At 60.8% G+C, this 16,598-nt stretch overlaps 1 protein-coding gene across 1 annotated transcript in view; it reads right to left on the reverse strand.

Moving 5' to 3' along the window:
* The window catches only part of WFS1 (wolframin ER transmembrane glycoprotein), a 28,467-nt gene extending 12,643 nt beyond the window's left edge, over positions 1 to 15,824 (reverse strand). Inside the window, exons 1-3 of the mRNA XM_049630275.1 lie at positions 15,673 to 15,824; positions 9,037 to 9,269; positions 471 to 553 (exon numbers count right to left, since the gene is read on the reverse strand). Of these exons, the coding sequence (XP_049486232.1) occupies positions 471 to 553; positions 9,037 to 9,268 (315 nt within the window). The 5' untranslated portion in view covers position 9,269; positions 15,673 to 15,824. The remainder of the gene's footprint in view (positions 1 to 470; positions 554 to 9,036; positions 9,270 to 15,672) is intronic.
* Between the last annotated feature and the right edge of the window lie 774 nt (positions 15,825 to 16,598).

Consider the following 16,598-nt stretch of genomic DNA (forward strand, 5'->3'; position numbering starts at 1 on the left):
TCACCCAGGCCAGCCCGCCTCCCCGACCCCGTCACCCAGGCCAGCCCGCCTCCCCGACCCCCGTCACCCAGGCCAGCCCGCCTTCCCACCCCACCTTCTGGGAGCTTCAGACCTGCACCAGGTTGGGCCTGTGAGACCCTCTCAGCAGCCCCCAGGGAGGGTGTGGTGCCCCCTCCACAGAGGACATGAGAGGAGGGTGGAGGTGCTGAGGGCAGGCAGGAGGTGGGGAAGGTGTCCCAGAGGAGGGGGGGCCCAAGATGAGGCGTGAGCCGGACACGGGAGAGAACACAGGGTCCCCAGAGGAGTGGCGAGAGGCAGAAGGACGCGGAGACCATGGAAGAGAGGGGGCCTTGCACACAGCGCGTAGTCAGCCGGCTCCCCTGCTCCCTGTTCATGGGGCACCCGCCCCTCGCAGGGCCGCCACGTGGTGGGGCCGAGGCCTGAGCCTCCCACCCACACGCCGTCCTCACCTCTGTCTGTGCCTTGGGGTCCCCCGCCTTGGCCTTGTCCAGGACTTCCTCAAAGGGCATTTCCACATCGCCCTTCATGGGCCCTTTAGCACAGAAGAGAAGCAGACAGAACGTCACGAGGCCGGTCCTTGTCGCTCGTTGGGAGTGGAGGGGACTGCGAGAATGTGCTCAGACCCGGGGTAGCTCTATGGAAATCCAGGTCAGACGTGGAGAGAACACTCCAGAAAGCTGCCATCCAGGATGCAGACAGCCCCAGAGCATGGACAGCAAACCTGCCACGGACGGGGGTCTTCAGCAGCGGCTCAGAGTGGCGGGAAGGATATGGGGGCCCCGACCCCAGTCCCACCGCCACGCCTGAGGGCAGGCCTGCTTGAACTGGGGCTCCAGAAAGATCCCAGGCTCCAGCGGGAAAGCCCCTGACCCAGATAAACACCTGTGCCCCAATAAACACTCCAAATCCAAGACTGTTGTCTACATACACACGACTTTTGGGGGTCACAATCTGTGCATGCACATTTTGACATATACACGTTTACAACAGTGAATCGTAACCGATCTCCCACGTTACCCTGTGGTGAAATCCAGCATTGCCACAGTTCAGAGATCCCGTCGGAGGAACATGCCCAGGGTGCCGGGCCCCTCCACTCCACTGGGCCCTTACATTATTCCCAATGCTCCCTAATTTTATGAAACGGTGCCACAAACCACTCCGTGTATGTGTTTCCTTTGGGGGTTACTCTCCTGGCACAGGCCTTTCAGTTGAATCCTAGGCCCAAGGCCCAAACAGCTACGGCTCACGCTGCAGCCTAGTCTCCAAAAAGTTACCCCAAGTGACACAGCGTCATGGAACTACACCAATGTCACCGCAACCTTACCAGCAGTAGGCAGCATGACAATAAGAAGTTTAAAAACAAATCCTTTTTTACCAGTGCCTGTCTTTGATTTCCGCAACCGATATTCGGGGGCCCACGTCCGGCTCCTCCCCCGCCTCCGTTCACCCCGCATCCCACCTTGGCAGGTATAAGACACCTCGCAGTAGCTCGTGGGATGCGGCCGCAGCACTGCTGACTTCACAGCAGGTGCTTATTAGACACGACAGCCTCCTCACTCTCTAGATGTTTCTGGAAACGGGAGGCAGAATGAAGGGAAACAAAAACGGTCCCCAGTAACAACACCCGATGACCAGCCTTCCTGATTGGTTCATCCAGGCCTTTCCCGGCTCTGCCTGTGTCGGCCAAGGCCACAGGCTGCTGCACGCCGGGCACCCGAGTCCACGGGCCACAGGACTCCGGGGGGATGCGACGGGGGTCTGAGCCAACACGGCCCGCAGGTTCAAAGGCAGAGAGGCACAGGGGACCGAGGACACAGCTCCAAGAGGGGAAGCTTCTTCTCAAGACCTCACGCTAAGGGACACACACCATCGCCCTCCTGGTGGGCGGTTGGAAAATACCCTCCCTGAGGAGTTCGGACTGGACTTCCTCCCTGAGGTCCCCGGGGACCCTGCCAGCAATGGCCTCAGCACGCCCACCCTGCCTGCCCTCGCGGCCAGGACCCTGGTGCCTCCCGAGCCAGCCAGCAAGGTCACTTCTCCCTTCTGGCTGTTGTCCCAGCCCCTCCAGCCCCTGGATGCGCTCTCTGGCCTAGAACAGGAGAACACAAAGCCTGCAGGCTCCCAGGGAAGGAGTGTGGCGTGGAGAGAAATCTAACCTGCGTGTGACTGTGCCTTCAACGTCAAAGTGCTGTGTGACCTAGCCAGTTATTTTCAACCTAATCGTTAATATCCATCCAACAGGACGGTCATAAAGAACGAGATACTTCGTATGAAGTGGCTGGGCCAGAGCCAGCATTCCCAAAACGTAGGTTTCTTTTCCGTCCATGCTCCCCACCTCTCAGCTGACCCCAGGGCCTTTGCTCCTCGGTGCACTTCCCACCATAGCGCCCATGGGGCGCGTCCCACAAGTTCGAAACTTTTCTTAACCAAATTCACAAGCCCACGTTCTTTTTGTGTCTTAATCAGGATATAGAAGACTCGAGCATATATCTGTTGGCTACAAAGATTCTGTCTGTGATTAATTTTTCACAGAAGTTACTCACAGCCTGACATTTCGAGAAGTCTCGTTGAAATACATGCCACACCTTTATTATTCCAGCTCCCGTTTGGCACTGACATAAACACTTCTCTACCACTCAAGTGTTGGGCCCACGCTGCAGACCCATCAGAGGGCTCTGGCTTTTTCCGTGTAAGTAGGAGCCTTCCCACAGGTCACAGGCTTACTGTTCAGCCCCGTAAAGGACGCCCCCAGAATCTGGCTGAGTCAGCATGGACCACAGACCACGAAACACACTATTCTGTGCATGTCCGGCCCGCGTTCCTGTCTTTCTCTGATAGTAGCACTTTGATGCCCCTCTTGGGTACCCACCCTTCCCCATCTCGGTCCTCAAGGCCCGGTGGCATTGTCCCTCAATGCAGGGTGGGTACAGCACGCCCTCCTGGCCCATCAGAAGCCTCTGTCTCCCTGACCACAGCGCCTGGTTCAGAGATGGACACAGACCCAAGCCGGGCCAGCGGGGTCTGTGCTGAACTATCGGGGAGCAGCCTTCCTTCCGCTAGGACTCGGCTGATGGATGCCCCCCGGGAGCCCCGGAAGGCCGCCCGGTGAGGACAGCCCACCAGAGGGAGGGAGGGTGGAGCTGGGGCTCCTGATCACGTCCTCTGAGCCCCTGCATCCAGCCATGTGTAGAGCCAGCACAGCCTACACTCTGCAGATCCATGGGACTGAGAAATTCCTCTCAACTCCTGATTTCTCGCTTACGTCCATTTACGCTGTGTTTCTGTGTCACTTACGACCGAAGGGGTCCTGACTCGAACTCACTATTGAAGAGCTTCCTATCACGAAGCAGCAAGAGCTGCGTGGCCTTGGGCAGGTCCGCACACCTCTGCCGGAGCCCACGGAGACCCACGTATACACCGACCCCCGTCTTTTCGTTGTTTATGCCCACAGACCCCGTGCCCTGCTGACCTGGTACGTGACCCTTCATCTTCTCCGGAGCTGGTGAGGTGAGCAGAGCCCCCAGGATGCCGTCCCCTCTTCCCAGCAGGGCCCACTGCTATTTTCCCTCCGTAACCCGGGATGCAGTGTCCACACGGTGTCTCCAAGCTCCCACCAGCCTTCGTGGGGACGATCCGTCCAGTGGGTCTGACCCATCCCCAGATTCCGGCCAGCGTGGGACAGCGCGACTGGATACACGGCGCAGGATGGAGGGACGAGGGGGTGGGGGCTGCCGAGGGAAGGATCGCGAGAAGGGTCTGCGGCCTTCCTGTCCCCGCACATGCCAGCGCAGGGACACAGCCCGTGCTCGGCACGGTGACTGCACTGAGCTCACCCCGCACCCCCACGGCTGGAGCAGGTGCTCTGCAGAAAGGAAAGAGGGTGGTGAGCAAGCCTGGGGTCCACTCTGGACAGCGTCAGGACCCCGGCTGCGAGCTGGGAGGCCTGTGCACGAAGCGCTCCCACGGCCGGCAGCCTTGCTCACGAAGGCTGCTAGCAAGGTCTGTGGTGGAAGTAGTTTTGAATTGCGGAATGCACACCCAGAGCTCTTAGGAGAGGAGCCACCTGACGCCTGCAGGAATGATAATGACCAAAGCTCTTGTCTTGGGCGGCTGCTGCCATCCCACCTCCCCAGTCCCGCCCCGACGAGTCTAGGCCTCCTCGACGCCCTGGTCCTCTCAGGACGCCTTTCACGGGGGCCCTGCAGTCAAGGACACCGTGTGTCCTCGTTGTGTGCCCGCATCGTTGCTGTGGCCGCCCTGCCCCAACAGGTGCCCATACTCAGGATGGCTGGGTCCCCTGGAAGCAAGAGGGAGACTTGTCCAAGGCCACGCAGCTCCCACACCTGGGGTGGCTGGGTTGCCCTATGCCAAGGGGGTGTCCCATACCTAGGGAGTGGGGGTTGTCTTGCACTAACAGGGTGTCTCATCAGCCTTTGTGATAGTGACTCTGATTCTTATAAACAAACGGTGAAAAATCCTTGCCACCCCGTCTCTGCCTGGGGCTGGCTGAGCTGAGGCAGGGGTCCAGGCCGGAAGGTCAAGGCTGTGGAGGTGTCGCCTGATGGTGGCGGGGGGGGGGGGGGGGGGCGCAGCGGGAGGTTGCTTCCTGGAGGAGGTGACACCTGAGGATTGGGACATAAGTGGGTGGTTAAAGGTGACCAATTAAGGGCACACTGCCAAGTTTCCAAAGGTCTCAGGAAACCACCGCGCCCAAGACAGACTCACTGCCCCTGCCGTCCTGGGACAGGACATCCTACAGTGAGGGGGTCACAGCACAGGTGGGGCGTCCAGAGAGACCGGGGCGTGAATCGGGATCAGAACGAGACGATGTGTGCAGAAAACTTCCTCAGTGATCAGTAGCTGGCTCCTCGAGCAGAGCCTCAGAACCCATGTGGTCCACTGCTGTGACTTGTCCCTGGGATGGCAGGGCCTCGACACTCTGCTTCTGCTCATGGTCCCACATCGGTATCGGTTCAGACCAGACCATCAGCTCTGGACCCCACCATCTAGCCAGAGACCTGGGGGCCAGCCTGGCTTCGTGCAGGTCTTAAACCCTCCAATGCCCTCTAAAACACCCTTCTCCTTATCACGACCCCCGAGGGCTCACCTGGCTGACCCCCTGCCCCTGCACTCTGATCCCTGCCCCGGGCCTAGCATCCAGCACGCCCCGTACTGTGCTGACCCTTCTTCATTTACCCACCCAGGACCCCCCCTGGAGGGCAGAGCCCCTCCTGTCTTGCCCACACTGGGCAGGTCCTCTGTCAACACTGGGGTGCCCAAGGGCTCCAGCACCCCCGTCCGTGGCCCCGTAGCTGGGAGGCTGTACAGGGCTGGCGGTCCCATTGGAGACCCGCCGCAAACCGAGGTCAGCAGAAAGGGTGTCTCGTGCTCCCCGGGTCCCCATGACGTCAGCTCTCCCTAGCATGGTGCCTGCCCGCCAAGACCGTTACTGTTTGCTTCTGTCTCCCTGTGGCCCAAGGGCTCCTGGGGGGCGGACCCCTCTGTCCTCACCAGAGACCACCCAGGCCTCAGCCCAGAGGTCTCTGCTTTGCTCCTGCCCTGGGCACCCTGAAGAGACGGCCTGAAGGCACGGGGCACGCGGCAGGGCCCCGCCTGCCACCCCCAGGTAGGCAGAGTCACAGAGTATGTTTGAACCTCCCCCTCACCAGCTGGGGGCCTCGGGGTATCTACTGCCACTCTTCCCCTAGGTTTTCTCGCGAAAATTGGAGAAGCGAGTGAGCTAAGGCAGAAAACCTCACGTGTACCCAGCACGGGACGTGTCACTTTCACTCTTACTCTCAGTGTTACCTAACTAATGCGCATCACACGTTTGCAGACGCACAGGTCAGGGAATCCACCGAAACGTGCCCACAAAGCCCTTCCAGGGGCAGGCGCCTTCTGGGCTGCGCAGGGCCAGCAGGGCAGGGCCCGCTGCATCCGCCTCAGAGCAGCACGTGGGGGCTGGGACCCCAAGGCCGCAAGACTGCCCAGGACCCGCTTCCCTCCCCCCCTTGGGGGTGGACAGCAACCAGAGGCCACAGCCATCTCCTGGCTCCTACCTGAAATTTGCAGTCTCGACCCCGCCCTCCTGGGGCTGTTTTGCACACTCAGATTAAAACCAAGTGTGTTTTTAGAGCTGGTTTCCGTGCCCTGCAGCCGTGAGGCATCTGTGGCTGAGATCTCAGGGTCAAGCCCCCTTGCCTGCCCAGAGGCCTTGGAGACAAAGCGGAGAACCGGGTGATCTTTCAAGGAGATGCAAAGATCAGAAGTGCCCAAGGACCGGGTGAGTTTCTGGAATAAAGCAGGCACTGGCCCAGCATGAACTGTACAGGGAGCCTCAAGCCTGCTTCAACCAGAGCTTGAACTCTGCTGGGAGGGGCTGGTGTTAACCCAGGAGACTCGGGTCACCTGTGCACCCGTCACACAGCAGTGGGTCACCTGGGCAAGTCTGTGCCTCAGTTTCCTCCCCTCTAGGTGGGGTGATAACAGAACTTCCCTCACAGGCTGCTGTGAGGGGTCAGACGTGCCCCACGGAAAGCCCTGCGGACAGGGCTGGCCACGTGGCACACACAGATAGACACAGCAGGTGCTCACGGCAGGTTTGGGGGTTCCGCACGGGCGGCATGGCTGAGCTGGGGTGGCCTACTTAAGCGGCGAGCTGTCCAGAGGAAGAGAAAAATGACAAAGCCTGGGTGAGATGAGAAAGGGGAGGTGAGGTGTGGCCAGGGGGCCGCGACAGCTGGACTTCCTTAGCTCGTACAGACCACCTGGGGGACGAAGCCTCACCTCAGCAGCCTGGGAATAAGGAGCGAGGTCGTAGCATCCCACCCACCAGCGGTGACAGAGAAGGTAAAGAGAGCTCCCACCCCCTACCACACACACACACACGCACACACCCAGTTAGTGGCACAACAAGCTTCCCTTGGGGGAGAGAAAAAGTCTGGTGCACACACACGGCCCGAGCCAACGTGAAGACCAGTCCAAAGAGGGGTTCAATGGGGGATCATAAAATAGCAGATGCCCCCCAGGAGGAGGTCTGCACAGGATCTGGGTGAGGGAGCCGGGGCACCGGGCTGTCTGGTGACTGTGCTGCAGCTCAAGGTACAGACGGTCGCTGTGCACCGGCACGGGGTGCCCGGGGGGACCACAGGCTCGGACTCGGCCCTTCACCGACCCGCCAGCACGCTTCTGCACGCACCGGGGCCTGACGGCGGTCTGCCCGGCGTACAAGGTCCTGGCAGGACTCCACGTGCTGGCGAGGTCGCGCCCACTCCTCAGACGCAGGAACAGGCTCGCCGTGGCCTCCCGACTCCGTCAAGGGCACGTGGCTGGGGGGTGCGCCACCGTGAGAGTCAGGCCCCCGACAACAAGTGACGGTTCGTGTGCAGACACGTGCCCCGGGGAGTCCCAGCCTGGAAATGTGCACAGAGAACCGGCAGCGGAGCCAAACTGCAGAAAGCGTTTTATAAAATGCAGGCCTGTCTCGACACACTAAATCCCAAAATCCATTTAACTGCCCACGAGCGGCGTTTGCTTTTACATCAAAGGAAGAGAAAGGACACGATCTGACTGCAGCACACGCAGCGAGAAAAGTGGTGTTTTGGAAATTTCTGTTGCCATCGGGGCTGTGTGTGTGTGTGTGTGTGTGTGTGCAGGCACGCAGGTCAGGTAAGGGTGACTCGTGTACTGCCTGCTGTGGGTCAAGGTCAGAAAGTATAGGAGGCAGCCGCGCCCTAAGAGCCGGGTAGGACTCCAGCAGGTGGAGACAGTGAGGGCACATTTTGGGTGGAGCTTCCCACATGCACAGGGAGATGGGGAGGCCTGGAGGCCGGCCTGGGGGACAGAGAACAGTCTGGGTGTGCAGGGAGGAGGGGCCGGTACCCCAGGAAGACAAGGAACGGGACCTGGCGCTCTGAGCAGGACAGCAAGACCATGACCCCACCTGTGCTCGAGCGCACGGTCTAGGTGGAGGGGTTGGTTCCTTTGGGAGTGAGACACGCGCTGCAAAGTATGGAGTAAAGTACCAGAAAGAATGGAGCTGACAGCAGCTACACTCGCCACAAACATCGGAGCCAGAGGCTTGGGATTCCTGCCTCTGAGTGTCCACGAAGCTCATGGTGGCGCACAGCCGTCCCTACCCACAGCAGCCTCCAGAGCGTGAAGAAACGTCTCAGACGAGGCTTGTGCTCCGGCCCAGTGACCAGTCCTGCCCCCCAGCTCCCTCCCAGTGTATCTCCATCACAGGCCAGATGAGCGTTATCCCCGCATCCCTCCCTTCCCAACCTTCCCACCGTCACCGGAGGTCCAGACTCTCTCGGCCGCCATGCCCTCTCCTCCCACCTACCTCTTGTTCGGGCACCTTCTCTTCCCACCGCCGCGGCCCTGGGCCCAGGGCCACCTCGGTGCTCCCCAGGCCTCATGCTTCCCTCTGCTCTCCACCAGACTGTGGGCTCATGGGAGTCGGGGGCAGACCTGACCCATGTGTGCCACCCACGGCCACTCAGGGCCGTACTCGGGGAGCGGGAGCTGGATGGAGGACGGCCCAAGGGCTAGTGCCCCTCCCCCAAGGTCAGCGAGACAGCCAGCACCACGGCCAACCATCCGGTCTCACCGAGGCCCGCACACCGGCTCACCTCTGCCCCGGGGAGGTGCCTCCGGGAAGGCCTCGGGGAATGAAAACCTCAGGGGGGCCCAAGAGTGGGGAGGGGGGCGGCCCTTAGCTGTCCAGCCTGGGCACACCCTCACTGAGGACGGGGCGGGGGGCAGGGGGGACCACATGGGCTTCCCTGAGCGCCGTGCAGGACGAGAGCAGGACCTCTCACCCACAGGACCTGCTGAGGGACCGGCACCAGCCCCGAGGGTGAGCCATCAGGTGGGAAGCGTGACGTCTGCGCACCAAGAGCAAAGCCCGCCGTGCGGGTGGGAGCCCGAGGGCCCTGCTCCACAGGGAGAACCGCGGAGGGCGCCTGAGCCACGTGTGCGGAAGGCTGCTGCCTTCCAGGCCCCGCCCCTTACCTGTTCTGTCCCCTCGTTCTTGGATCCGAGGGCTCAGGGTCCGGGCCACGGCTGGGGCAGCTGTGTCTCCTACATCCGGTCCGCGTCCCACTTGGGGTCCAGGGGCTCGGGGCACCCCGCTCTCGTCCTGCTCCACCGAGGCAGTGGCATTGAGCCGCGAACGGGCCTGGGGCTGCAGCGGTGGTGGAGGCTGTGGGCCAGAGGGGCTCGCAGAGGGGGCGCCGGGGTCCATCCTGCGGAGGAGAAAAGCCGAGGGTAAGACACGCCAGGCGGGCCAGGCCCAGCCTGCTCGGGCCTCGAGTGTTGGGCAGAGAAGGGACAGAAAAGGGAAGTGGGGTAGGGGCCGCCTCACGTTCTGTAGGGGAGGGAAACGGCCCTTGGAGCTGGGACTCAGTCAGACCTGCCCAACCGCAGAGCCATCCGTGCTGGCCCGAACCACAGGACAACCGCGGAGCCCGAGCGGAGCCTGGGTGCCACCAGACACGAACACACCCTAAAAAGCAGAGGGGAGCACCTAGGGACAGGGGGCGAACCGGCCCAGACGGGAGAGCACAGACCTACAGCCACCTCGTGGCAGGGGGCGGGGCTCCATCAGTCCAGGAAAGGGACCTCACGTGCTGTCGAGCAGCAAGGCAGAAACCGGCACCGCCACAACCGAGGGCAACCGGAAGTCACGGGGTACGGAGCCGGAAGCTCTGGGAGGTGCCCCAGGGTCCCCGACACGGTGCCCTGGATAGACTTCAGGGGGACACAGGCCCCTGACGGGGTCTATGTGTGCGCTGAGCGGGGGGACCCAGCGAGGCTTCTCCTCAGACTCCAAAAAGATGTCGTGACCCTCCCCGGGACTCAAGGCCACATCCACCCCCTTCTGCTAATGGAACCCCGGCCCCCCCCCCCCCCCCCCCCCCGCTCTGCGGTCCTGAGCGGGCCACGCCCCTCCCCGCACCTCAGTTTCCTCCACTATGAATGGGACAATCGCCCCACGTGAGGGGGTGCCGTGAGGACGAGATGAGGCTAGAGACTACAGGCTGCACAAGGGGGCCAGGTGTCCCCAAACACCCAGCTCCAGGCACCTGCAGGGTAGATGCTCACCGGATGTTTCTGGAGACCGTTGGCCCAAGAAGGGTGGAGGTGGCCTGTTCCCAGGGTCTACGCTGCCCTGCTTGCCCTGTCCCCAGCCACAAATGGGTCCGGGAGATGGGATCTGTGTCCGCCAAACAACCCCACCGATTTCAATCTGGACATTCCTGCCTCAGAGGGATAGAGTCCTTATTTAAAAACATCCCCCGGGGGCAAAACAAAAGCCTGGCCAAGCCACGTGACTCTGCCTGGACATCGATGCGCTTGGTGTGGCTTCCAAACTCCCGGGCTTCAGGGAAACCAAACAAAGAGGCAAGTTCCGGGAAACTCGCTGTTCAGCGCGCACGGACCCGAGGGAGCACGTAGCCAGTGGCGGGCGAGGAGACCGGCGGGTGACTTGGGACACAGAACAGAGTCCTGCCGAGACAGCAAACAAGTCTGTTCTTTAGGCCACACCGGGCCACGTCCTACCGAGCCACCTCGCCTGGCCGGATGCCCCCAGAATCAAGTGCCACCTTCTTGGAATGGCAGAGTGCAGCTCATCTTAAGACGGCCACCTCGTGCCGGGGCACCCGGGTCGTTAACAGGAACGCACATGTGTCTGGAGCACACCCTGTTCTCAACGCTTCCGGTGCATTTTCTCGGGGTTCCTCGCACAGCCCCGTGAAGCGGGCACCGCTGCTACCCAGGTGTGACAGATGGAGAAGTGGCTCGTCCTTCAACCCTCACCCCATTTCGCAGGTGAGGAAACGCAAATCGAGAAACGAGATACCTTGCTAGAGGCCACACAGCTCACCGTGTGGGAGTCAGAATTCAAATCCACAAAGCCCGTCTCTGAAAATGCGGCCTCTTTTCAAAATCCGACCCCTGCCACGCCTTCTCTTCCCTCTCCCCTGCTCCCAAAGCCGTCCTCCGCCTCCCCTCCCGACCCCGTGCCTGCGCTCTGGCAGAGCCCCTTCCCCCAGCACTGGACATCCAAGCCAAGGCCCCAGCGTGCCTCCGTTCTGGGAGTTTCCCCGATGCCTCTGCTGAGTCCTGTCTCGGGTAACACTCCCCCTCCTACCAGGACGCTCCAGGTCTGGAGGGACAGCTCTGTCCCCAGCCAATAAGACACGACTTGACTACCAAGCAACATGAGGAGTGAATCCCAGTTCTTCCCTTTACCTGTAGCTACTTAACCTCACTGTTCTCAGTTTTTCCTCATCTGTAAAATAAGAATAACGCTTTCCACGTAGAGGTGCTATGGGGACTAAGGGTGTGAAGGAGGAGAAAGTAATCTGCAAACTATAAAGCTTTAAAAAACAACAAACAAGCTAGTTCTCTCAGGTGCTGAACAAAGGCATATTCAGTTGAAAAACACATTATGAAAGGGGTTCCAGGGAAACACAGGTTCTGGCTGGCCTGCGGGCTAAGTATTATGCATCTCATACAGCAGTCAAAATGACTGTTTCAAGTAAAACGGTTAGTAAGAATGAATGAATAAAAGAAAATTAATTTTCAGGGTCTCTGAGAGTTGGTCAAGCCCTTTTGGGATCAGAAGTCTTGTTATTTTAAAGCACAGGAGACAATTCATTGCCATGGCTGGGTCACAGGAAGGATCACAGACCATCTCCTGGTGGAAGGACCCCCCACAAGTGTCTGGTCTTTCCTTTTTTTAAAAAATTTTTTAATGTTTATTTATTTTTGAGAGCGAGAGAGAGACAGAGACACACACAGAGTGTGAGCGGGGGAGGGGCAGAGAGACTCTGAGGGAAACACAGAATCCGAAGCAGGCTCCAGGCTCCAAGCTGTCGGCACAGAGCCCGACGCAGGGCCCGAACCCACGAACCACGAGATCATGACCCAAGCTGAAGCCAGATGATCAACCAACCGAGCCCCCCAGGTGCCCCTGGTCCTTCCTTCTTTGACAAGTTTTCTTTCCCGTGATGCCAGGAGCCCGGAAGGCAGGAGCTGGACCTCATCCACTCAGACTAGCTGCTGCCTTGCCTGACACATGTTAGGGGCCTAGGGCGCAAGGGACACTGAGGCAGCCTGGCCTCAGGGAAGGTGCGCTGGCCGGGCAAGAAGCTTTCAGGACCTTTTGCCCTGTGACTCTAAGCAATTCCCTCCCCCCCAGACACCAGCGTCCTGACTGCAAAACGGGCACATCATCCTCCAGCTGGGCCCCGGCCCCAAGACTCCTCCAACCTGCCTGATGGTGGGACCAGTCAAGCCCAACTGCCACCTGATGGCCAGAGCGGGAGCTTGGAACCTGTCATTGTGTCAGCTCCAAAAAAGCAGAGTGGCTGGCATTCTTTCCACGTGAGCACCGAGGCATATTTTTATCCCATCAAAACACGAATTCCAGCACTGAGGAGCTGGGCTGAGGAGCTCCCACCCCCAGAGGGGACTGCACGGACCATGCATCTATTGAGGCACAGAGCAGGATGACCACGTGTGGTCTTCTGCCCCAAACACTCTAGTCCTTGTGCAGGCAGGCCCCCCCTCTGCTCTCCCGGGGGGAAGGCCCCACCTCTGGAACAAGCCCCCACGGGAAGCCTTCAAGTTGCTCAAGCCTCCACACTAGAGCCCCAGCCCAGGAGAGTAAGCAGGGATGCCCACAGGTTTCATACACAGGCAGACATCAGGAACCATCCAGAGAGACCAGTTTTGAAAATTACAACCCGTCAGCGCGGTGCTGTCCTATACAGACGTTACCCACGACCCTGTGTACAAATAAATGTTTAAAGGCAAGAAAAGTGTTGGTATAACACTGTTAAGCAGGATTTAAAACAGCATGAGAATCAGCCTGTCTCTTTAAAATGCCATCAAAACCTACCTGCAGAAAGACGTGGAAGAAAATGGCCCCTGAACTGTCAACACTGACTCTGTCTGGGGGGGAAGGATTATGACTGGTTTTATTTTAGACTTTTTTCTCAATGTATTTCTCTAATTTCCTATAATAATAAGGTTCTTGAAATTAAGACAAAATAGATTTTAAAGCCCATCTGCGACTGAGCCCCAAGCAAAAGGACCCAGGGGTTCCCAAGGTCTGGGAGCCCAGCCCCTGGCACTGGGCTACTCCTCAAGACAAGGGCACAAAGCCCTTGGAGGCTCCCAGATACCTATTTTTGCCCCAGAGTATTAAGGGCCAAACCAAGGAACATTCCGGCTCCACTCAACGTGCCAAATGCACAGGAACAAAGTGGGAGTCAAGCTGGGAATACCCTAGTCCTTGATCAAGGACAGTTATGAATGTCTCCCCGGTGGCCGAGCCCCCACTGCACACCAGGCCCCAGGGGGACAGCAGACACGGACGGTGGGCGGATCCCCTGCCAGGCACTAGCTGGCCTCCCCGCCCCAGAGAGGACCCCCGTAGGGCTGGCCTTCCAGCAGCTCACGCCCAGTGGGAAGGAGGTCACCTCAACAACCACAAAGACAGAGCAGCATTGGGGGCTACAAGCACCCAAGGTGGGGGTCTCACTCTGCTTTGGAAGGCAGGGGAGGGATCGACTCAGCCTTCAAAGCAGGCAGGTGTGAGCCAGGTGAGGGTAGAAGGAAGGCGTGTGGGCATTCCAACAGGGGACTGCCCAGGAGGAAAGGCGGTGGGGATGGGGTGGGGTGAGAGTGACCAGCAATGTCGCTAGGAAGGTGCAGGCGGCTGGGAAGTGACTGCTTGGGGATGGGGTGCAGGAATGAGAAGAAGCTGTGTGGGCGGCTAGGGCAGGTTCCCAGGGCCTGAATGAGCGCCAGGCTTTGGAGCCAGAGCTGCGTCCAGGGCCAGAAGGAGTACAAGACAGTGACGAGCAGGAAAGTGACAGTTACAGAACCACCAGGGCTGTGTGGGGACAGGATGGGGAGACCAGGGAAGGGGCTGGGCAACTCTCCAGGGCAAGGTAAGAAGGCCTGGTCCAGAGCAGGTTATCTGAGAGTGGTTCTGGACCCAGGAGAGGCGGGAGTGTCACCAACACAATGGGAGGGGCGGGGGCGCAGAGAGTGGCCTGGTCTGTGGCCGGGGGCCACAGCAGTGGTGCCACTTTCTGGGGTGGGGATGTGTGAGAGGGCAGGAGCCGTATAAAGGAGCGTAAGGCTCCTTCCCTATTGCGATTCTTCTTAGCACCACCATCGTGCGCCAGCGTTTGGTCTCTGTCCCAGTGCTCAGGCACCTCTTGAGCTGGGGGCCCCTCTGTGACCAGCCCCCAAGGCCTGTCCAGCCCTGGCTTGGGAGGGGCTGGTGAGGTATTAACTGGGAGCCCTCCACACACTTCATCCTGGGAAAGGTGCGATGTGGTCTCCCAGCAACCTTCCCTGTGCTCGAAGCTCCATGTGCTTGGGGGCTGGGGGGGTCACAGCAAAGGAGAGGTTACACAGGGGAAACTTCCTCTAAACTCCTGGTCAGACACTTTGGGGCTCCCGCGAGAATCACAGCCTCTTGGAGACATGGGGGCCGGGCCTGGATGGTGGTAAGTGTGGCCTCCGGGCTCCCTCACTAGGGCTGCAGTGAGAACGGGCGTCCAGCACAGAGGGTACCCAGGGCACTCTGCAAGCAGGGCTAGATCCCAGCGGAAGGGAAAGCCCTTTATAAACAGGCCAAATGCCAGGGGTCACTGTCCAAGGTGAGGAGAGGCAGAACTGGGATTGCTTTCAGGGCAACCTGGGGCGGAAGTCTTCCCCTGCGCTCTTCGTGGTCCTGCCCTGGGCAGGTCACCAATCCCCAGTGAGCCCCAGCTCCGCCATGTGTCCAATGGGGCCATCATCCCTAGTCCCGTAGGACTAAGGGGGAGGGTAGTGTAAATATTGTACAAATGTTAGCTCCTTGGAATTTCTTAACATCAACTACAAAAAAATGGGGTGGGAGGGCACGGCTCCATCACATCCAAAAGGGCAGGGCGAGATTCCGCAGAAAGCTGCCATCTGTCAAAACAGAAAGTAATGTTGCCGAGGTGGGGCCCCCCCCCGCGGGGTTCGCACCAGCCAGGACCCAGGGCTGCCACTCCCCTCCCCCGCTTACTGAGGAGGAGCCCCAGGGGAAGAGGAAGCGCGACACAGATTCCAAGTGGGCTGTGGGCGGGGGGGGGGGGGGGGGGGGGGGGGGGGTTCGGCCTGACCCAGGGGCTGCCCCCTCCGGCGGGCCCGCTCCCCAGTGCGGGCTGGACCCCCCGCGCCCCCGCAGCCCCACCCGCGTCCCGGCGGGCAGCGAGGGCCGCCCTGGGACCCGCCGAGCCCGGCCGCCGGCCGCGGGGGAAGGGCCATGACGGGGCACGTCGGGACCGGCGCTGCGGGGCGCGGGCAGGGGTGCCTTCGGCCACCCGCGGGGCCCCGCGATTCCCGGGGCGCCGGGCTGCGGCCGAGGGGGCGCGCACCCCTCGAGGAAGACCCAACCCAAGCCCGGGGAGTGGTCGCCGTGGAGCGGTCGCCGTGAAGCGGGCGGGACCCCGGCCCTCTACCTTCTGGGGAACTTGTGGGGGGCGCTGGGAGCAGTCGCCCAGACGGAGAAACTGAGGCCCCAGGCGGGCGGCGTCTCCTGGCTCTCTTTCCAGGCCCCCGCGGGGCCGCCCCCCGCCCCGAAGTACTCACCCGGCCGCGAGTGGGCTGCACGCGGCGCCGCGACGCCCTTGGGCCTCCAGGCCCACCGAAAAGTTGCTCGCGAGGAGGCGGACGCCCAGGGGCCGGAGCGAAGCAGCCGGGCCGGAGGGAGCGACTCCGGCGGCGGCGAGAGCCGGCGAGCGCCGCCCTCCGCGGGAGGGGCGGGGCCGAGGGCGGGGCCGAGGGCGGGGCCGCGGGCCGCGCTCCACTCCCGGCGCGGCTCGGAAGACGCGGCTCCTGCTCTGTCCTCTATGCGGCCGGCACGCCTGCCAATCACCGCACGCCTCCGCCAGTCACGGCGCGCCTCGCCGGGGCTGCCGCCGACCGCCCCCTGGCGCCGCGCGGTCGGAGGGAGCCGGGGGGCGGGTCCGACCCGCCCACTGCGAAAGTTTCCGAGCGGAGTCGGCTTCGGCCCCGTCCCACCCCGTCGTGGCCCCGCCCCCTCCCCGCCACGGCCTCGGCCGGCCCCGCCCGCAAGGTGTTTGGTCGCAGAGGCAGGCCCCTTGCCTTTAGCTGTAACAGGTGGTTGGACCCTTGGACTAGACTCGGGACACCCTTCACCCACTACTCTGGCCCCAGATGCATTATCACTGTTACTGCAATACTAATTAACAGTGGAGTGTCTGCTATGAGCCAGAGGCCTTAATTCCAGCCCTGCCAGAGGGAGAGATAGAGGGCTCCCCAGATCTAGCAGTAGGGATAGAAAATCTGGTACAAGTAACCAAGTACAGCTTTAAATGCACGAAATTAAGTGCAACATAGCACGCCTTTCACAAAGTAATTGTAGGATTCGTTTAAGAAAATGTATCAGCCCTGGGTGGGGTGATGTGTGAGGCTCAGGCAGTTTGGAAACCCTCTTCTTTCTGTCCTGTCCTATGTCTGAGAGGTGTCGTTTGGAGATGAGGGTAAAGGTCTAT

This window comes from Panthera uncia, chromosome B1, assembly GCF_023721935.1.
Source record: "Panthera uncia isolate 11264 chromosome B1, Puncia_PCG_1.0, whole genome shotgun sequence".
Classification (NCBI taxonomy): Eukaryota; Metazoa; Chordata; class Mammalia; order Carnivora; family Felidae; genus Panthera; species Panthera uncia.